Here is a 24,186-nt window from a genome sequence, read left to right on the forward strand (position 1 = left end):
TTCAAAAATGTAAATGAGAACAGAAATACGAATGCTTTAGATTGATCACGTACAAAATAAAAAGATATTCGAAAGCTAAGCGCTGTGAAATACCTAGTACATTACTAATATGAAGCTCTCAATAGCGTGCAATCGTGCTGTTGATACGACGAATATTAAATAGCAAATAGAAGCCTTGCTTGAAGCACATGTACTATATGAAAAACGGGCAAATATACATTTTGATGCAGTTTGAGCAATAATGCAAGTAAAAATAATAATACAAGGTTTCAGTGCAATAATTCTGGAAGAATTTAGGTATAATAATCATCTGTAAAATATATAGCCCTAGTACTAGAGTTATGAATTACACAAAGTATGGCAAGGCTAGTTTGTTTGCAGGTTCCACAGATGATTGTGGGAGTGTGATCCATGTGGGAATTGAATCTATGACCCACACTTTTAGACGTAGCTCTCGAGCAAAAACCACTTAGTCTTATACAATATACACATATTATATAGGTAACTGAATCAACTTAGCTAATTTAATTAAAAACCTAAAAGTACTAAGCGATAAACAAAAAACTATAACAATGACCATTCAGTTCCAATTCCATCGCACTGGCAATAACAATAAAAACAAGGAGGACATCAGAATCAATGGGGTCCCTCTCAACTGCGTGTAAAACAATATCTTTTCAAACTACCCTCACGAGTAGAGCTACCGGATTACCAACTACGTTAAAAATTTAAAGAAATTGACTATTACTTGTCAGTATCATCCATCAGGCAGGCAATACAAATTCACTATAAGTACTGGGGTACAAATATGTACGTCTTTTTTCTGAACGGTGAGCACAGATTGAATACCACCGGTTTAGACAACTATTTGCGTATTTATCCAAATTGTAGCAGAAACTGGATGATCTTTTAATTAAAATATACATTATTTGGGTAGTGACTGGCTATAGGACACACTTTTTCCTACTTGAACTTCAACAATATTTAATATTGGATACCGCATATTAAAACAAACATAGCTAGTCATCAAAACATAATTTTCATGTCAAAATATTTAGGCACTGGAAATGACCACACAACTATTAAACTGTGTATTAACCATTTTTCGGATTTAAACCGAGACAATCCGCAAACCATACCCTCGGTCCAAGAGTGTGTATTTAAGTAGTGAAACATAACTGGTCAGCTGGCCCCGAGGTATTGGAAACTGGCCAGCCCCCGCCAGGATCGATAGCCCCCGCCCTTAGGAGGCTCTATCGCTGAATTATCGCCTCTCCTTCGTTCACACGAGGCCGAATTGCCTCTTTTCTAAACTTTATGTGCAGATTATAATGTATGTTCGGAGGTAAGTCTTTCAAGATATGTTGTTATGGACTTACTGTGGGTAAAGACTAGGTCAATATAAGAATCATATGAATATATATGTTTCTGTTGAAAGTTTGACTCATAATAAAACGTTTGTAGAAGCTTTTAAAAATTATTGTTGGATATAGAAGATTATTCAAAATATTTTGAATGTACTTATTGAGACGTAAGGATATCTATCATATCAGGTTTGTTATGTGATATCTGACGTTGAAATTATCATACAATGAAAATATGAATTAAAGACGTTTATTAACATGTAAACAAAATTCTTTTGAAAAGCGAAGATTAACAGTATTATTTAATTGTTGCAATGTCAAAGAACCCAGAAGTTTGTTCTAAGCCTCACCTTACTAAGTTTAATTAGTCATAATTATCATAACTGATGAAGATACTGCACTAAGATTCATTCTTCAAATAAAAACTATATTTTCGAACATTAAAATTAGCATTATAAAACTATATAAAAACTTATCAACTTGCAGTTTTTGACATTAAACAGAAACTAGAACGCACAGGTACAGTAAATACATAAATATTTATCAAACAAAAGCAAGGCTAGTTGGTATCTGTTCTCGCAAGTATAAAGTCGTAAAGTCAAGTTTTACGGCACTTTGTGAACAAAACAACGTGCTGTGCTATTTATTTATGTTAAAAGGATCAATGGATGAGGTGTCTTGTGGCCTGATCGAAGTTATACATATATGATGGTACTTATATACTTTAGTTTAGACTTAGACTCTGATCTCTCTGTTTACCCCTATGGAAAGAAAGCGTGGTTTTATGTATGTATATTGTATGTGGACTTAAATGTTTATTTAAGTTAATAATTGGCCATTTAACCATGGCCAAGAACAATAAGTTTACCTTACTTAACCCAAAACATAAAACAGGTCGAAAAATATCTGATTTTATATCTTATACGGTTTTTGCAGCTTTTGTAATAAGTACTTGTAGGTAGCCTTTGTTTTAAATATCTTTGACCAAGGTCTAGGCTGGCTTAGTATTACCACAACCCTAACTATAAACTAAGCCCACACGAGCCCATCAGACAGTCGGTCACGCGGCAAATTCTACCAAATTAAACCGGGTTCATCTTGCCCACCAGATGTTTGATAAAGCCAAGCCAATGTAAATTCCGCGCCAAGAATGTAGCCCTAAATAAGTGCTCCTCAAAGTCCGTGAGAGCCTTTTCCGGGTTACAAAGGGCCAATTACATAATACCCACCCCCCTTTTGGTTAATGACGTGATTATGTTCAGAGAAAAATTACCCCTCTTTCTTTGTGGTGTCTACGAGTTAGTAGATAGAGGAAAACGTGCGTAATACATAATTTATTTTGTTAACAATATGCTAGGCGCCTTGCAACGTGTTTCATGGAAGCTAACATGTGGACTATGGGTCGATATTCGGTAGGAGAGATAAAGGAAACTTATTTTTAAAGCATGAAGTTATCATAGAATTTAACGACATTGAAGAGATGCCTTATGACAAGAGCCCCTAATTAGACAACAAAGTTTCTGTAGCCTATCCCCCAGCAACTATCACGCTTGAGAACAATATTTTTTTGTTATTTTGTAAGGCTGTTGTTTATATGCGCATGCATACAATTTGGTTTATCATTTTTTGTAGACGCAGACTTTAAAACTGCATTTTCTTTTAGATTATTAATGTTAAAGTTTATCATTCGTTCATAATATAATTCATAAAAAATAATAAATATACATAGATTCAAAACATTCAAACTACGCCTCGATAGATATTTTACCGTGTCGGCTTTTACTCAAAATACGCCTTTACGTATCAAATATTAAAATAATATCTAACTTATTTTACTTATCGACGTTTCCAAGTAATCATTAAACCGAACATCAAACTATGATCAAATTTTCAAAGCAGTTTAGCGAAAATATATCTGAAAACGAATTCTAAAGTTTAAGCGAAGGTAAATGCTGTTTAAGTGCGAATGATTTTATAATATTTAGGTGGAAAACGCTGAGATTTCTTGGAAAATGTAATATAATTTTATTTCTATAAACTAATCAGCTTTCCTTTCCTAGGTGTTTAAGTACGAGTATATTTCTCTAAGCTTTTTTTCAGTCACTGGTTTTAAGCAGTGAGAGTTTTCTTTATTAGATTATGTATATTTTAAAGTGGGTATGAAAATAAATAACATTTTTGTTGATATGGTTGAAAAGGAAGTAAATCTATAATGGAGGAAACAAAACTACAAAACTGCCCTTAGCTACGTTTATACCTATGTGTTGCGGTACTCACAACGAGCTTAGAGATTGGCCACTAGGATGATTTTTGCTGCCATGCGTATGAAATTTCACTATTTGAAAGCTTGTGATGTTGATTAAAAGACACTGCCTTTTGATTTTAATAACCCGTTGAAACGCAGCCTGTACTTTTGAAAAAACAACGAACTACACAAAAAGCCCTGTACCAGAATCGAACCATCCTGTTCTTCCTCTAGTAAAAGTACTATAACAATTGCGCCACAACCACATCCATAAAATACAAACTAAAATACTTTCTCATAAATACATCTCTTGTTGTTTTGTTATGTAAGTGGGCAGCTTTGTTGGCTTAACGCAAACCGCCGCGTTCGCGGTTAGTTTGAACGTGTACGCGCGCGTTCTCGTCCGGCATCCGAACAAGGGCCTTTGATCTCAAGCCATTAAACCAGGCTTAGGGTACATAAGTTTATATGTGATACACTACAATTAAGCCTTATTAGTTAGCCCTGTTTTCAAATAAAGGTTGGAAGTCAAGTAGTTGGCCTATTTTAGTCGGCAATTTATATTAGAACAAGAATTAACGCCTAGCCGAATGTTTTTTTTTTTATGAAACAGTATCTTTTGTTATTTTAAAGATGAATATCACCTTCCTAGTTCCATACTATAGGTACCAATATTACTATACGAAAGTCTGTCTGTCTGTTTTGTTACACTCTCACGGTTAAACCAACAAGAAAGTGATAAAAATTTGCAGGAGAAAGTCTAAAGCCCGGTACCTACCTACAGGGTCCAATTATGAGTTAAAACATTGGTTTTTTAAAGTTCCGACTTTTAGAAGCAAAATGTCTTAAGATCAACTTACACCGTCTTCACTCCATGATAAATTGTCTGGCCTTGTTTCGATACAAAACCAGTAGTGAATCGACAAACCAACAATAAACTAAACTTCAAAGAACAAACTAATTCAGAAGGTATAGCAGCGAGTTTCTATTGTTGAATACAACAACTGAAACTAGTACTTGTGTTAGAGTGACTGAATAATATCGAGAGAGATACTGAGCTGTACTATGCTGTGATTTACTGATTTAATTCGTTTCTATAGGCATCTCTATAGATGATCATAAATAGAAAGACGTGTAAGTAATAAAATGCGGTTGACATGACACTACCATTATGTCAAGAGATCATGGGTGCAATTCCCATGTGAAACAAATTTTAATTTCTACAGCTCCCCCGAAGCTTTGTACAAAACCTTTAGAATAGAACAGAAGGCTAGTTTATTGCTAAATACCAGGCACGTATCAAAAGCAAACATTTATCAAAAGCACTAAGTACGAACAGGAAATCGTAAAAACAAAAACAAAAAAATCTGATGACAGGTTTATTTTTGCCACATCGACATTTTAGTCGTACTTCTGTCTTCCACGCTCACATAACTTAAATCTGTTTATTAGAATACCAAAGACTAGGAAGCTAACTTACTTAACACAGCACGGTACAGCTTAGTGCTTATTTCGCCCTCAGACCTTCAATACAATTGGCATTCTACTGCCATCTATTGTCCACTAATTGTAACTACGTGATTAATACTCGTAGAATACGCACAGAGAACACATTAATAACATACATTTAATATATTTCGCTGTTTCCTTTCATAAATCACCAGTTCTTGGATATCATACCTTTTCGCAGAGACAGGTACCGAAAGGTATTTTCATATACACTATTTGAACACATGGCTTATGTAGTAATATAGATGGAAACTGTGAGACTTTTACAGGACACAATAAAAGCTTCATAGATAGATGTTACTGGCTTATATGTAATATTTCTGAATTGTAAACTACCAACAGATTTCGATAAGAATTAAAATAAACTACTTTTAAATTACGACTTTGTACCTAATCAGTAGCACGATTTGCTACAATAGAAACTTACACATACATATTGTGTCAAAATGTCAACAAAAAGTTCTCCCAGAAGGAATTATAGGCACTTATCAAACTTTCCATATAAAAATTCTACATGGCTAATACTAAGTGTTGATAGGAAATTGCCTCTAAGATCAACATGATCATTAGCACATCAATCAGGTTAGTCTATTACTTTTTTAATGATTTTTCTGCCATAGATCATACAGCACCTAATAGAAATATAGCCAGCCTTTGAGTCTAGGTCAAATACTTAGCTCGAAATGACTTTAGTACTGAGCACCTCACAATCGTAATTCCTACACCTTACCAATTATTTCACCGCCGCTTATAAACCATTAATAACGTCCATTTCATATATTTCGCCATTTCCTCGGATAATAAATCACAATTTCTATATAATTCTTCGGCATAAGGTCATAATTATATTATTCAGATGGCGTTTCCCTCAAGGCGTGTAATTAACCAGCGTATAAATTAATTTGGCTACGTTTCGCTATGAATTATTCAGTTTCTATGGCGTCCATAGAAAAGTGGCAGGTTTTAGATAAAATATCGACGATTCGTGATTAATTCGAATATTGCGTGACAACACCTGCTACAATTGAATTATTGTAATTTAATCATATTAATGTAAACGCTTGTGGTTAATTTTAGCTATATGCTGACTCGCAGTTTAGTTATAGTTACGCGATTATGCTATGTGGTATCAGGCTTGATTCCTCGATTGCGTAAGACATAACTCACTGAATCGATAAATCGGGACAAAACAACAAAATTACTTATAATTATTAACTTCACAAATTTCAAAACAATGAGGCTAGTTAAAGGTACGAAATTTTTGCTTATCCTTTATCATATTACATTCACAATGATACATAATTGCCGTGAAATAAACCCAGTGTTTAAAACCATACTTATTTAAATACTCTACCCAACTGGCAACAGCACAGCCACAGAAATATCGAACATTCTTTAACCCGTATACATATTTCAATGAAATATATATATTTCGCCGGGGACAATAAATTAACATGACAAGCGACAATTTGCCAGTATTCAATCAAATATCAAAAAGGGTGATTTTATTTTACGCGTTTCGCCAACTCTCAATAAATATATTTTGCAAAATATCGGTGTTGGATTCTGACCTTTGACTGACATTGAGTGAATTATGTGACGTGTGAGTCAACAAAGCTTTGCTTATAAACTGCGGGATTAGGTCACAAAAGATTTGCTGTTTGATGACAGTCGTTTTTATTGTATAAAGTTTTGCAATTGATTTTACTGCAGTCGATTGAAACTTTAAAAGTGCGAGAAACTTAATTAAAGTCTTTAATGAAAATTCTCTACTAATTATCTTTTATTCTGTTTTGTAGTTCACAAAATTCCGCCTGTCATTTTAATTAGATCTCAAACAGGTTATTGTATCCCTGGTTTTTAATTATTTTTATTCTTCAAACAAGATATATTTTGGTACAGACTTTCGCATTCCCGGTCTATCAATAATCCTTATACAGGATTAATCTATTTTTAAAATACTTCCACTGATGGAAATTTCATTATTTGCCACTGCTATAGCTTTCTAAGTATTTCACGGGATTTTAGTAACGTACTAACAAAAAGCTGTCGTTGTTAATGATCACTAAACTATGCATGTATTTTGCAAGGCTAACGACGCCTAAGATGCATCCCTTTGATATGTTAATGGAGAGAATTAATTGAGGACTAAACTCTTCATTCTTTTTATAATAGGGGAATATAACCTTGGACGATATTCAGAGATATTTTTTTCATATAGTAAGTGGCACACAAACAATTTTTTAGATTGCTTATTCTTTTATTTTCATTCTGCTTATTATTTGCCGCAAAGTATGTCAGATTGAATGAATGAAACCTAATTTCAGTCAAAAAGTGGCAATCATAATAATATTTTAATATCAGACAAAAAATAGGCTTTATCAATGGTGAAATCGATGAAATTTGAAATTGTGTGAACTTGTAACCAGACGCAATACATAGAATTTTGTATTCTGCAATACATACGGACAAACTCGCAGTGAACAGTGGCTTTATAGAAATAAGACGAATTTTACATAAAACAGTAATAATAGCTTTCCCATTAAAATCACAATTCACATACTTACTACAAAAAAAACTGTACCAATTTCTAACATCTAGCAGCAAAATTTTCTCTCCCTTTTATCAGATCTCAAGAAAGACTCATAAAAAATAGTATTAGTTCGTAATATCGTATTGGTATCACAGTTTTTTGCTATCTCAGTTAGCAAATAGGATTGTTTACCTTCAGATTGTTATCGGTTATGGCGTGGTTTTGTTATTGGGAGCGGATCACGGCCAAGGTTCATCTGATTTGTACGTAAATGAACGAGATTACATGTTTTTCCTTATGAGGTTACAACGGATTGGTAGGAACTGTATTTTTTCTTTGTTACTAAGATTGGGACGGAATTGTTAGTCTAGTCTCTGCGTGTGGCTTTGTCTTCTTATAAAAATAATTTAATACAAGGGCATGGTTATTTTTAGGATGGAGCGTTACATAATTAACAATATTTTCATTTTCTGGCAATAATAGAGATTGAGTTCGAATTCCACTTTTATTTTGCCTTCAACAAATTGTCTGGAACTGTTATGTAGAAAAGTATCTAATTTTTATATTTGTTACAAGATTTACCATTAAAGCGAACGTTACGTTGAAAAAAATCATAATTATAATCGTTAGTCAAAACTACTTAAAATTTTTCGAAAACTTTCATCAAGATTCACTATCTTAGTTATAACAGATTGCAGTCTGCAAACTAATTAGTGAAGTGGTTCTAATATAGATTGGTCTAGTGTAACTACATTTAAACCATCCCTACACTGCTGACAGTTGGGATCCTGACCGTTGAAGCCCTAAGGGATGATGGTGGATGACGTGAGACGACTGACATGTTATTGATTGATATAGTTAGGTATTTTGAACCGTAGTTGTATAAATGGATCGTAGTCAAATGTTCTTGTCAGGATATAATACAATCTTTCTTCCCTACATAGATTTTAGGTACTAAAAAAGTGAGGGCCCGTTTTACAGTCTTTAAATAAACATAAAAAAGTGCTATATTATCTTTAAAAAAAAGATGAAATGACAGTAAAAGTATGAGGACAACTATTGCGAAATTTCATTTGATTAGCTTTTTGATAATTTAGAGACGGTGAAACATAGTCTCAATAACTATAAGATTTGACGGTATTTGAGGACGTTGAAACGTCATGAAAACCCAAGTACACGATTCGAGAAATGGAACCAAAATTTGTACCTAATCAGTCAATTTTTTTGAATAAAATTGTACGACGACTGTAAAGAGTACTAGAAAATTTTCGAGAGCTATTATTATTTATTTATTATTATTTTCAGATACTTACAAAAGGCTCATCTCCAATCACAAATACAATATATTATTCATAAACAAACTTCAATACAAATACATAGAACAGCAAATTTGATATAATTCTGAGAAAAAAGGCGAATTCCCCTGTTAGGCAGATATATTAATTGAGTGTCAGTTTATGGCACAGGGAAATATGCTAAGTTACCTCTGAATAATTCAACGTATGGGACTTGTGATGTCAAAACAACTATCTAATAACATGAGAGAAAGGAAAATAGGTTTAGCTCCTATTTTGTATGTTTTTATAACAAAATACTTCATACATCCAAGTGATAGGCAGAAATATGACTTCCAATTTGTCGAGTCTTCAACAAAGTCTTCCAGTTACGTTTCGTCATAATCGATTGAGTGGTTTAACAGTGAAAGCGTAACAAACGGACAAACAGACATTTCCGTACGTAATATTAGCTTACATTAGTTAAGTAGTATAGAATACTTAACTCAGGAATCTAACCCGGAACTTATGTGATTGACAGTTATTTTATTGCTCAGTAATTATATTGGACCTAAAATTAGAGCAATATTTATTTCAAAATGTAACTATTCATATTAAAGCCAGTCATTTCGTACACTCATGCTTCAAAACCACTGAAATACGTCTACACAATTTTACAAATGTTACCAATAACATTTGAAAATTTGCACCAAACCGCCCATCTGACGTAGCACGCACAATATATACAGAGCCGATAATCCTCACCATCCCTCGTAATCCCTGAGGGTCGGCAGGCCTCGCTGATACCCAGACAAATGTGCAAACCTCTTTATGTGAAGACTGATGTATACCAGATAAACCCCACCAACACATTCTGTTCAAAATCTATGGGCAATAAGGCCAACATTTGAACAAATGTTTGGACAAACGTTTGATCAAATGTTTGTCCAAATGTCAGGGTAAATAATGTTTGTATCAGGATTAAGTGGAAATATTGGTGTCTTGAAGAGATATATGGTTGTTGGCCAGATTGATAGGTGTTTGTCGTGGTCACGCGTTAGTTTACGAACATAAAATATACGACTCTATTACATTGAAGGGTAGGCAAGGTTGTTTGGTATATGTTTTACAACCATGTTATGTAGGGCTTGTGATTTAATAGGCCTGAATTTCAGACTTCCATTTGAAGGTTCCTATCAGCTTCGACATTATTAAGATTAATTTTGCAGATAGACTTATTAGCCAGTTTCTTGTAACTGCCGAGTTTAAAAACGTATTCAATTCTCTGGAAAACTGGAAAAATAGACGATGTAGACACAATGGCCATAAGTTGTCGCCTAATTCACAGAAATCCATTGAGCGAGATTGACACGGGCTCGTAGAGGAAATACATCGTCAGCAGCAGAATTGGCCTGATTAGATAGACGGCATGGCATTCAAATTTGGGTTACAATCCGGGAACGAGGTTTTCGCATCCGCTTATCAAAAAGCTCTCGCCCTAAGGGTGACTTTCCTGTTTATCGCCGCCTAAAAATTAACGCACCCCCAGTCGAATTTCAATTATAATGGTTCGTTTTACTTTATGACTGTTTGTTTGCACCCCCGGGGGTTGATAATTTGCGCTCCAAAACTTTAATTTGCATAACTCTGGGGGTTGATTTAGCTTTGTGATATTTTCTTTAATGTTACCTTATAAATTGAAATGGTTTACGAGTGGAAATTATTTCGTTTTATGGGGATGATAATAAAATAAAATTTGCCTTTAGCTACTTTGGACCCGCAGTTTGATCAAATTGGTTGCCGCTTCCTCTGTTCATGTTCATAAAATAATAATAAAATTTTATAGTCAATATGTCATACATTGTAATTTTAATGTTATGTGAATATCTTATGTAAGATAACTAAAAGCCGTGTATACTCGCAAAAGCTCCATTATGTATGTAACAACCAATTTGTTATACTATGTGTATAATCTTTGAAACCGTTCGAAAGACCTCTAGGACTTATATGATGGTCGGTCTGGGTTAGGCAAGGGCAGAGATAGGTGGAAGATTTGAAAAGAGACCTGTGGGACATATACACTTAACAATGGGACAGCATAGGTTGATAAAAAATCCTTAAAACACCATTAAAATTAATCATTAAACTCCATTGCTAAAGCAGTAAAAAAGCAAGCCAAAATCAGATTTCCGTCACTAATCTAATGTTCACGTATTCACAATGTTGTTCAGTTCATACAAAAGAATATGTATATTTAGCAGATCATAAAGTGTGCGACTGTCTACGACTGTACGTGTCACATGCTAAATAACTGACTGTTTTATTATTGTTTGTTTCGAATGAAGCTGTCTTATATCAGCTAGTTGGTAGGGCAAAGGCCTTGAGGGTTCAAAGACATATAAGTCGAATATGCCAGATGTAGTGACGAAATATCCTGAAATGCCTATCCCTACGGAAAGAACGAGTGGTAATAGCTGATTTCTTAATAGCTACTCAGTTGATGATAGTCGAATATGGTAAAAAATCTCCACACAGCTCTGAGTGTATCTTGAAATCGATTTTATTCATTAAGTTTGAGGCTGTTGTATGAAGACTGAGTAACGACACTAGTTACGTGCTGAAATGCATGATACAATTTGTTTTTTATGAGAGTTGTTTTGTATTTAAAAGAAATTTTATACAATTTGTAATATAAGGGAAAAAATGTCGAGCACAAAGTATAAACAAAGTAACACTATCTCGCTACGGATACAGTTTTGATGCGAAAAGCTTTTTATTTTACTCTTTACATTGTTCATTTGTTGTCTCTTTTACTTTACAAGCCGGCAAATAATCAGCTGCTAACAAAAAGTAGTTTACTTAGTAATAAACCTCTCCTACCTTTTGTCACAGGGAATTTTAAAATCCTTTCGAAAGGACGTTTTTTACAAATAAAGTAACAATTAAATGACCTTTTCTTTGAGATGAACATTTGAACAGAAGACTTTCCTGACAAAGTGTTCTGGAACATTTGAGTCCACTTCCAATTTCCTCTCGGCACAAAAAGGTGGCAGTTCTTGAGCACTAAGTGATCATCTAAAACGGGCACGTCATTATCTAGACGATAAAAATCTATTGTTAGTAAGTTTGAGAATATTATGGAAAACGATTACTGATATTGATGATGAAATTCTATTTAAGATTACGTTTGCGGAATGTTAAAAGATTTCATATTCTTGGCTTTTTTTCACGTTTTTCGCGTAAATGGCAATTGAAATGAAGATCTTTAATTTATCCTTGATTACAATGACCCTAACCAGTTCTAAAAAACCTAACTAAAATAGTTTTACACGCTATCAACATCAAATATGAAACATAATATATGCTATGTCTAACACATTTTCCCTTTTTCCAGTCACTTCGCTGCATTAATTAAAAACTGCAAATATAAAAATTCAACAATCCAAAAACCACGATTCAGCAAATCACCCCCTAAAGACGTCATAAACACTATAATAATTAACCCTCCCTTAGGAATATTTTTCACGACTCCATACTTACCCCCTATGGGGTGGAAGAAGGGGGTCAGAAACCAGTAACAGGATGTAAAAGTGTATTTGTGTATGATAATGAGGCTGTTGAATATTCAGCCGAAGCGTGGAAGTACCAGGGCCCCATACAATGTGAAGAGGTGGTGTAATTGTATGGACCGCATTAATTTCGTTACGTTTATTATTGTACTGATTATATTAAAGCGTATGGTTGTGTTGGAGTGGAAAATTTTAGATTTTTGTAGGAGTTTGGTTTAAATGTATTAATGAGATATCCTAAGTGCTAGTATGACTGTACGTATTATGCATTTAATCACGAAAAAAATGAGATATTGCTCAACAGATTTTTGGTACGAATTTCTAACTAAAAAAATGTTTTGTGTTTAGCCATTCTTTGATTTGTTATTAGGATTCCTAGAGTATGGCAAAATATATCGTAATAAACCTTAAATGTTATATAATGATGTTTTTAAATAACCCAAATCATAAAAAGAAAGATTTATGAAGCTAACATGTAGTGACTAAAATTACTTACTCTAAAAGTCTTATATCAAATAATATAGTTTCTTAATTAACACATCTACATTCTACATATTCTAAATATAACACGAAAACCTATGTACTAGTTAGAAAGTACCTCTATGTACGTTACATGTCTGAAGCGCTCTCCACTGATGTGTTGTTAAATGAGAAGGTATTTCAGAACTATGCTCAACTATTTTACATAGTAAATACACATTAGAGCTTTTACTTTAACTTTTGAACATGAAAATGACTATGTTATACTATGTAATGTTAAGACCAGTATCCACTGCGTTTGTAGAATATTTATTGTAATTTCTTAATTACATAACCCACTTTTATGTACTGCAAAAATAGTTCAGATGACGCCCGCTAGAGGCGCTGATCCAATTTACTAATATCTTTTTTCGAAAGCTAGCCGGTTGTCGATAGTCGATAGTAGTAAAACTAAAATATATGTTTCGCGTGGAAAACGAATCTTTAGCTTCCGTATGAAGTAGCTTCTGCTCACAACCTTAACCACTATGTATACTAAATCTCGTATAAAAGTTTCGTAAATTTCTGGTTGCAAAAGCCAACACAATGATTTCCAGTGCATCAATCATTTTTTACTTTCCTTTTCATTTTTAACTAGATTCCGCCCGGGACTTTGTCCGCATGAAAAGGTTCCCGTAGTAAAATAAAATCATATGTGTGAATCTTGGTTAATTTCAGTTGAATCAGTCGAAAATTTAAGAGTATAATCAAAAGTTAAGCATTAATTCAACATTATATTCGTCTTTCTGTAGCTCAATTCTCTACTACTATCGACTACCGACAACCGACTTGTCATCGAGAAATTTTGTATGAAAATCTGATGAGCGCCCCTGACGGGTGTCGTAGGAAATATTTTGGCATTACATTCTAAATGTCAAAATTTCGATACTCGACAGTACTGACTGTACAGAATCGCGCTACTGTTATTACAAGTCTAGTGTGTATTCAAGTTTAACTTGTAGTATTTCGAAGCTCAGTTTCACATTAGTTGTTGAAATGTTCCAGCTTAGTTGCTAGTAATTTGGTAGGGCTGCGGTCAAGGGCAGCTCTGACAGGCCTCGTTATGCCACCAAAGAGTAATTGTGTTATATTTAAATGTGCCACGTGCGAAGCAGGGGAATAGTAATTAGGTATTACGATTTTAGACTTGATTTATTATTGATTGTAGGTTTTTTATGAAATATTGTAGAAGAATAGAATATAGGTCCGATAATATAAGGGTTATTGAACTGTGCGTTCCTATTGTTGTTCTAGAACTTAATTTAAACATAATGTGTAGAAAAATTCCTATCATATTATTGTTCATTTGTTCTTACACGTCTGACTAAAAAACAAGGCTTTAATTGGTGAAGTAATTCATGAGATTTTCATATTTCAGTTGTCGGTGAAAAAGCAAAATTAACTCGATTTGAAATTGCACTACGAGTCAGTAATTAAGAAAATAACTACTAAACGACATAGTTAAAAGTCTAAACGTTTGACCAACTTTAATTTCAGAATAGGTATTACGCCAGCTAAAAACTACTTTTCTAAAACATTATCACGAAACCGCAAAATAGGTAGGTACGAACGAAAACTAAAACGCTAAACATTTATAGAAATAAAACGAAATTGCCAAAATAATGTAAGAAAGATGTTATAATTCATTACAGAAGCGGCAAGGAGCCGGCGTAAATTATCATTTTGACAAATTAAAAAGTCGAGCCCTAGATATTTGTAAATAAATTCGCGCTTTACTAATTAACGTTTATTAGTTACGCTCCAATGTTTACAGAATATCACTAAACAACTTGAATATTTTAGCTTTTACAATATTTTCTGAAGAATTGTCGAGACTTTGATGATATTTGCTGCGACTAATTTTCTCTTTCAGACCACTAGAATTAGTTTTCTCTGGAATATGGGAACCGTCGTAAAATATCTGGGATGCTAGACAAAAGGAATACGGCAAGTTAGACAGTAAACTAGAAATATACATCTTGAATGAATAATTCACCCCCAAATGTGAACACAGAAAATTATTAAATCCTTCTAAATTTATTTCACTATATCCATCGCCTAATAAATGCTAAGGCATGTGATGCAAAAGTCAGCCGATAAGGTTTCAACATTCTATAGTATATGAACATCCACAAATATTGGTTTTGTACCAAACTGTACTTTAAATCTATACTAGTATGTTCCTTAAAAGTCCGCGCGACACAAAATTTTAATAGATGCAAGAATAGCCTCTAAAATAATTTTGAATCGCTAATATTAAGGCCTGAAAACGTTGAAATGCAGAGAAATACGAACCTCATTTCGCTCATACTCGCAATAATTTCACCGACGAGCCATCTAAACGTATAAAACATATATCTAAGCCGTGGAGCTGGGCACAAACGCATCCTTTCTTACATTCCACAGCGGGGCGGAAGCGACTACCGACGGGAAGCGACCACGCAATTATCGCGACCAATTAGTCGCAGACGTCGCGTCGCAGTCGCAGTCGCTAAATGCTCGTAATTGCGATGGTATATGCAAATATTTGAGGGAAGGGTTACGCATTGATCTTGCTGTAAGGCGTGGGGTTGATCAAAAATGATATTACGTGAGTTTCGTAGAAATTCGTAAATTAAATTTTACTTGGCAAATTAAAACGTGTGTTATATTAATATTAAAGTATGCGATTGAGTAAGGCTTTTGATTACCGTAAGCTTTATTACTTAAGCTTTTTTAAAATTGCTGTATTTATTGAGCACAAAATCTGATTTAGGTTTTGCATCGTGCTTTTTTTCGATTTGCATGATGAAAGGTAGGTACAATTATTATCTTGTTTACGTATATTATTTTTAAAATATAAATGTTATGAGTAAAGACAATTTATTAATTTGAATAAGTAAAATCCGATTAGATGGTACAAAAGAAATGTTATGGACCAAAAGAACCAATCGATAAAGATACCCAGGTAACTAACCTATATAATCATATGTAAAAATGTCACACGATTGTTTTCAAATCATTTCCTTCAAAAACTCACCGTGAAACTAAAAATAGCGTCACATTTTCCTTCTAAAATTGTCACAATAACACAAATATAAATGGAATATTTGGTAAGAAAAGAAACGTATCGTATTTGAAGCAACTCGTGTACAAACGGAAATAGCGCTCGTGAATTTTTTGAACTTTTACTATTTGCATTTGAAACTTTAATGGGAAACTTTAAAAATATGAAAGTTATTCGCATACATTCTTATGAATACATACTTTTGTTTGTATAAATGCTCTTTGTAAATAGCCTAAAGGTACTTATGAGATAAAACTGTACTAGTTAAAAAACTTTGTAATATTATCCTGACTAACTTCAACTAGTAGATAGTAGTCAGTAAATTCAACCGAGAATCCATGTGAACGATATTTATGATGACATATTTCGTTAAAGCTCTAAAGAAGGTCAATATAATGGCATAGAAGACACAACAAGAATGGCTGAGTATTCAAGTTGACTACGAAGAAGAATCCCACATTTCACGAGGAGAGAAGAGGAGAGGCTGTAGAGAGAGATCACCTTCTGCATCGTTGTAGAGCATATTACCATGTAGTTAACACAGCAAATAACCGCTTCCATTGTAAAAATAATATTTGTGCTCACAACCCTTTGTAGTGAAGTGCCTTTGAAGAAGAAAAAACATCCTTCTTTGATACAGAACATCAGTAGCGCGATTCTTTATCACTATCGACTATCTTGAATTGTGTATGTAAATCTGATCAGCGCCTCTAGCGGGCGTAGCGGGAACTATTTTGTAGCACCGATTAAACGTCAAACTCTCGATACTCTATAGTACAGCATCGCGCTATATTATAATCAAAAGGCGCTCACCGTTCTATTGCCAAGGTTGCGCACCCGGCAGCTGAGGTAGGCGGACTTGCCGACGAGGGCGGTGACGTTGCGCGGGGTGGCCGCGTCGAAGGAGGGCGCTAGTCGTGCGCCCGCGCCGCTCGGCAGCGCGTTCACTGACCCCGCCCCGCCTGCCACGTCGCATACACCTGGGAAAAAGACTAGATTTAGAATAATGCCTTTGGAACTAGTTAATTATATGAATGTTCAATGAAAATTGTGCAAGAGTTTTTATAATATTTCCTGTTGTCCCCTCTTACACTGTCACCCCGGGGTGACAACTAGGAATATACTGATCTTTTTACACCAACTTCTCTTTTACTTGGTGTTTTGTACTGATTCAGTAATATTACTTTTAATGAGGGAAAAGGGGACGTTGTGGTCGAACAACAAAATACAATATGAGTTTGACTGATATTAAATATCAGTTATTAAAGACTTTTCGAAAGACATTGCGCAGTGGCGGTCTTTAAACAGAAATGTTTGTACTGTATGTCTCCCCAACAGTATTTTTTTTCGATGTAGCTCTGGTAGCGTTCTCAACTACCTAATAAATCTATTTATATTCTCACTACAATACCTAACATTAAAAATTCTTCTAGTCATAAAATCATAAAGTAAATTGGCAAAACAAATAAAACACGGTGTAGTGTAGTCAAAGTAGAGATTACATAAAGACAAAGGACAGTCGCGTTCATTGTGAGAAGATTTAATTAAATTATATAAAGAGGATATCGCTTTATAAATACACCTCGCACTTGAACGTCGCTTTGTTTGAGAGCTTCTTGAATTATGACGTTGTTTTAATTCTTTTTGTTTTGGAACACTCTTTTTAAGGAGATTTATTTATTACTTTAATGTGAATGACTAGAGAAATCTCCTGCATGTCTTAATATCTTGATTTGAATTCTGAATAAACTAATAAGCTGCTACTCAGTCATTCAGCATCAGAAACAACTAAGAGCTCGACTGCAAGCTTTGTGAAATAAAGAGCACACTTGGCAAAAAAAATTAGGAACCACTCATAAACACTACTTTTTCTTCGTAATGTTGTGTTTCTGTACCGATTCTCATGCCATTTTGTGAGCATATTGAATAGGTGTAAGAATCGGCCAACATCTATTTTTCATACCCCTAATAGACACTACTTTATTGTTTAATTTATATGTCAAAACAACTATTGCCGGGTCACCTAGTATACGATAAATACATTCATAAAATCATGCCACCAGAGGGAGACAAAGTCCACAGAACGCTACTTGCAACTAAAAACTTTTGCTACACTCACATTCAATACAATTGCTTGCAAACTCGAACAAACAATAAGAAGTAGTTGCACCACAAAAACTAATTAATAAGCACTTAAAACAAGTCTAATAAAGACATTCATGCAACGCAAGCGGAACTGAGGCGGAACCGCAACGGAAATCATTCCGCTCGACGCTACACCACTTTAATGCTTGATTGATGTTCGAGTTCAACTACAGTTATTGCGTTATGGAACTCTGCGGCAGATCCGCTCTAGAACCGCGTTAGTTCCGCGCTAGATCCGCGCTAGTTCCGGATTTGTTCCGCGCGGAGTTTACTGATTGCAATGATTGATATGCGTTTTAATTATATTATGATTGATTAATTTTGATGTTTGATTTTAATATATGTGTCTTATTGATATTGCCTTCAGATTTCAATTAGAACATTATCTAATGATGTAATAGGCTATAATAATAATATACTTTTTGATTAAGACACGTTGTCTTCAAGCAACTTATCCTCAATGTGCTGGTGATTTGTAAAGAATTTAATAGAGAAATTAAGAAAGCGAGCTTTCGAGATGTTGATATTTTGATTCAAAACGATTGCTTCGACTTTAGGCTAGATAAGGCTTAAATCCAATTTCAAAGTTATCTCGTATGAAAATAACTTTGTAATCGTAAACGTTTACATTTTATTATTGCTTGAATGATAAAAGCATAGGGTGCATATTTTTCAACACTGTATTTTCAGGAGTATTGATACCAATTCACTATTTTATCAATTAAAAAAACAGTATCATCCGCATGAATATGCAAGCCACACCGTAGTTCAGAATAAATAAATATTAATTAATAGCTTTTTTCAATGGCCACTAGCGAACCAATCAATCTCAGGCTTTGGCCAAAAAATGACGGAACACGAACTTAATCAATGAACCATCAATGCCCGCATGATGGATGTACCCTTAATTAAGCAACACAGAATAGATAACACCACCAACCACTTAACACAGAAAAATGCACCTTATCCCATCGTAATACGGCCTATAGCAGACGAAAAACAAACTTTGTATTACCAACAAGCAAGTGGATATATTTCGTATTTAGAGCAAAGAATTTTCGACTTTGTTTTCGAGTGGATAAGGTAGTTTGTTGCGGTAAAATAGTTGGGTCAATTTGCGAACAGATTGTGGCCGCAGACGAGGCAATGAGAATGATAAAGCGACCACTAGACCGGACAACGCCAGTGTCAATATTGGGCTAAACAATAGAAACTAATTTGCACCTGTTACTGGACTATTACGAACATTCGTTTTACAGTCTAACTGATAGAACTGGCATCCGATTGCTTAATTAATACGAGGTATCCGTTACTAAATTGGAAAAATTGTTCTGGATTTTTTTGAAAGGAACAATGGGTTTGTGTCAGTTGTACGATATGCATATGACAGGCCTCTATGAAAACCAGCAGGAATTTTGAAATGAAATGTGTAGAATTTCACTTATAAAAAATGAAAAGCAAAAGCATAGTAAAATATTATTTAATTTTAAACTTATTAATACCAGTCTAGACGACTCCACTAATAGCCACATAGCCAGGTAAAATCACACTTTTAGAAAAACAAACCATATGAAAAAAATATTTACCCTACTGAAACAGTTGATAATACTGTTCTCCCATACACAAAATCAAGTAAATAATTACAAAACCAAAATTAATTTGATCAAAGTTCAGTAACCTTTATCAGATCACAAAACATAGAAATTAGTCGGCACACTGTACCGGAGCAGCATTCTCTCTCTAAACAATAGCTAGACCGGCGGGTCCCGGTTATTGGCACATTCCACGTTCAGCGCCACTATTTGCCTTGTGACTAGCTCTTTGAGTTCGCATTCGGAACAAGTATTAGCTTCTAGCCTTTGCTAGTACGTCTCGTTTCTGTGATTGCCCCAATTTCTTGTGTTATGACGTCACTTTAGAGTACGTTGTTTTCTAAGCTCCTTGGAGTATTCTGGTCTTGTAGTTCCGCTTAAAGTATTTTGGGGATTTATTTCAACAATACGGAACATAAAATAAGCTGTATTACTTCCGCTTTCTAAGGTACATTTAGCGGTAGTTTATCTATGTAATAGAATACTCATATAAAAAAACAGTTCCAATAGATAAACTACCGCTAAAGGTGCCCCAGCAACCGGGCATTAATATTGCAAAATGGAAGAGTGAGCAACTAAAAATCAGGTCTCAGGTAAAATTTTCGAGTCGGATAAAGTTTTAATAGGGTTTCTATAAAGAACATTTAATTTTGTAGGTTAAATAAATGAGTGCCATAAAGGACATCGGTTTTCTTGACTGTATTGTACCTATAGTTAGTTTTAAAATGCTTTTCACCACTAAGCAACATTAATAACAAAATTATACGCCTAAATGTTTCAAAATAATATCTCAAATACGATGACCGAATAATTATTTTTCACGAAACGTTTTAATTATAATTCCTTCCGGAGTATAACTCAGATAAAATTCGTAGCATCACTGATATTTTCTTTACAATGCCAGTTAGGTATTTGACAAAAAATTGCTTCCGAGAAACGAACGAGCAACGTACCTACTCAATTAAAACCTATCGCTTGGGAACAAAAGATCCAATAAAATGAGCGAGAGTATTACGTAACTTATAATTAATAAAAATATCGCAGAAATAATATTTTTATTCTATGCCATTTTATGAAGACAAAAACTGGCGTTTCAGGAGCTAAATAACCCAGGTTTTGTATGCTTTGAACATAATTTTAAGTTATTTATTGAAACCTGTTATATACTTCATCAATCGTAAAGGTATAACCATGAATAGATAATGATTGTAAAAGGATTTCATTTTACTCAATCGATTGTTTAGTCCAAGATTAAAATAAACGTACAATAATTGTTCAAATTAGTTCAGTAGTTTAAATTTCGTGTGATTTGGGTTTGTTTTTAATATTAAGCACAGAAGAACGATTATAAAATATTTTACTTATTACTTAAAGGTGCTCATCCACTCGACAACAAAGCAACTCTTGCAAATTCGTGACCGCTAATACAAAATCTATTTACCCACTTTTATTCACAACACATGAAAGTCTGTACATATATCCCACTAACTTTGTAGTTGATTATTATAACAGAATAAAACAAAACAAGCTATAACTTCATAATTGTATTTCTAATCAACACTTGGAACGCTTGAAGCAACTGAAAGTTTTGTATCAAATTGAATATCTTAGGCACGAGTATGCGTGATATTGTGTTGTACGCGTACACAACAATATAAGCTAATAGTGAAACAATATTAGCATAAGTAATGAGAACTTTAAAGGTAACGATACTTTATTTGCTACCCGACGTTTCGACCGACTAACATTGGTTCTCGTCGCGGGTGGACTAATGTGGCTGCTAACTGTCGTCTTCGTATAGCGCGAAATAGCATATAGCTAAAAATATGTCAAAACTAGCTAACTTTTCAGCAACACTTAACTTAACTTCTAACAATTTTTTCCCAACTTATTTATTTCTCATTAAATAAAAACTAATATACTCTCCTAAATTCTTCTCAAGTTAACTTATATCTGAACCCATTACACTCTAGTCAGCACAAACCTTTACCCTCTAAACTATAAAGCTGTCTACATTACTAAGAGCACGCACGTTACGCGACGATTTATTTATATGCCGCCATGACACCAGTCGATAAATAAATAGTTTGTGTCGTTATGCAATTGTAGTTCTTATGAGTGTTGCACTCTAGTGACAGTAAAGGTTAACAGTATCTCTTGTTAAAGTTAGGTTATTGAGAACGGCCGATAATAGTGGCCTGAGCTTGAAGCCATGGACATTTAAAAGCATTGTTGTTATTTTGTGTTTGGTTCAGTATAATGGTTACCGGTAAAATAACGTTTGTATGACAACTATTTACTAAAATCTATGACAAGTTTATGTAGCGCTATTCGCTTCGGACATTACTTTTGCGTTAGCTAGAGTCTGATATTTCAAATTCCTCAAATTACTATGCCTTAATCACTATGGCAAATAGTTATTGCGGCAGAGGCAAAGGGCGCTGATAATTTTTCAGACAAAATTTATCGATAGCTATCCGGTTGTCCATAGTTTCGGCTGTAGAAAATCGTGCTGCTGAACAACATATTTTTTCAATGTTATAAGTATCACGATAATAATACGACTCAGTCACCGAAAATATACTAATTTTTAATAGTAACATTTTCTTACTGAACTAAGCTCATTGTGGTGGAAAACTTTTGTGATAAGTACAATTTTCAATGACGCGGAATTCCCGATATTACATCAACTGACTCTTTGCGAGTGTATTCGTTTGACGGGGTGAGCAGCCCCTAACGGAAGCAACCCCTAGGGACTAACCCGGAAAGATAAACACTCGATTCATTCTACGTTTTTTTCGCTCCAATATTTGTAGTTTTTGATAACCGTTTTGATGTTTTTTTGCGCATTTTATTGCTTTTTTGTACAAATATTTTTGTAATTTTATTTTTTAATTTATTTTATATGTTATACCAATAGCTACACATTGAATTGACACTTGTAATCATCAACGAATAGGATACACGTAAACAAGCATTGGATCATAACACAAAAAAACTAATTCATGCTTCAAGCAAATATTGGTAACACATATTGCGGGATTTGCCTTTTGAGTTGCTGGTAAAAATATAAATGAAATAGTTCAAAAGCACGTTTGTTTGATTTTTCATGTCAAAACTACTAAATTGATTTTGATAAAAAGTAAGATTGAAATTTAAAAAATACCAAAATTCTACCCCTTTTTTTCTCCGCGAATGAAAGAACATGATAAATATTAGCAGCTATTAACCATTTTAATTTCTCTAAAATCACCACTAACAAAAAAAAAGAAAAGACCAACTTAAGATTTGTCTTCCAAACAAATCACTATTTAACTAATCATCTAACATCAGTCGGCACTCGAACCCCACATGCTGATGTGATAATGACGAATGCAGGACTCCTCCACCCTCTGATATTTTTAACTTAAAGCTGTTTACATCAAGACACTTAGTCGCGTCTGTGTTTTGTCTTAACACATTTAGTTAAGAAATAGTACGTGTTATGTGATTGGATGACAGAGTTATTTGGTTGCGTTATTTTTGTACTTTGAACTTTTATTATTTATCATTTCGTATTGTCGCTTTGAGAGGTTACTCCTTATCATTAATCCGGGCAAGGGAGTGTTACATACCTTTTTTCAAAGCGCTTCGTCTTATTTTTGAATCTTTTTTTTTTTTCTTCTTAAATTAGGTTAAGATTACACCAGATAAATTACTATCATTAAGATATATAGTTAGTTTGTATGCAAAGCGGTAAAGGTGATCATCACGTCATTGCCTTACGCGCCGAGGTCGTTGGTTTGATTCCCAAACGATCCAAAGACTCATTGTGATCCACTTTTTTTGCACGAAGGTAAGACCGATATTGTTTTATTTTTATTCTCAACACATGATATTAATTTTTATTGCATTAACTATTCTTTAATCATTAAAAGCCAAATATCTAAACATTATTTCAAAAGATAAAGTAGCGATAAGGTTCAAAAACTAACTATGTAACATAATTTAAAGCGTTAAATCAAATCAATAAAAAATCTCCAAACTTAAAGTTTATAACATATTCGGTCGCAGTGTTGCCAGCGTACGGTCCGTTACAGTTTGTGTTGCCAACTTCTAACAGTTTGTAAGTTAAAACTTCGTTATTTGTTGTTTTGGGAGTGATTTATATTAGGTTCTGACCCCAGGCGAGGCACACGTGATATTTTTGTTAACCGTTTATCTGTTCACCAGCCGTAAATGTGTTTAGCGACTACTTAGTCTAATAGGGGTTGAATGAGTTTGAAAACAAATGTTTTGTTAAGTTAAATTTTGTTTACAAAACAATATTGTTTTGTTTTTAGTTGTGCGAAATAATAATTAAAGTAATTGGTGGATCTGTTTGTTTATTAACTTTGAATTCAGAATAAAC

General features: G+C 33.9%; 1 protein-coding gene across 4 annotated transcripts in view; it reads right to left on the reverse strand.

Annotated features, from left to right (window-relative positions):
- LOC142984925 (zwei Ig domain protein zig-8-like) overlaps positions 1 to 24,186 on the reverse strand; it is a 456,021-nt gene that overhangs the window by 340,893 nt on the left and 90,942 nt on the right. For 3 of the 4 annotated variants that reach the window (XM_076133079.1, XM_076132992.1, XM_076132917.1), the window contains exon 1: positions 16,873 to 17,011. Coding sequence is in view for 1 of the 4 variants with exons in the window: in XM_076132848.1 (XP_075988963.1) it covers positions 16,873 to 17,039 (167 nt within the window). In the remaining 3 variants the exon portion in view is untranslated. Of the gene's footprint in view, positions 1 to 16,872; positions 17,040 to 24,186 lie in introns of those variants that run through there. The other variant, XM_076132848.1, reaches the window with a different exon arrangement.

This window comes from Anticarsia gemmatalis, chromosome 1 (genome assembly GCF_050436995.1).
Source record: "Anticarsia gemmatalis isolate Benzon Research Colony breed Stoneville strain chromosome 1, ilAntGemm2 primary, whole genome shotgun sequence".
Lineage (NCBI taxonomy): Eukaryota > Metazoa > Arthropoda > Insecta > Lepidoptera > Erebidae > Anticarsia > Anticarsia gemmatalis.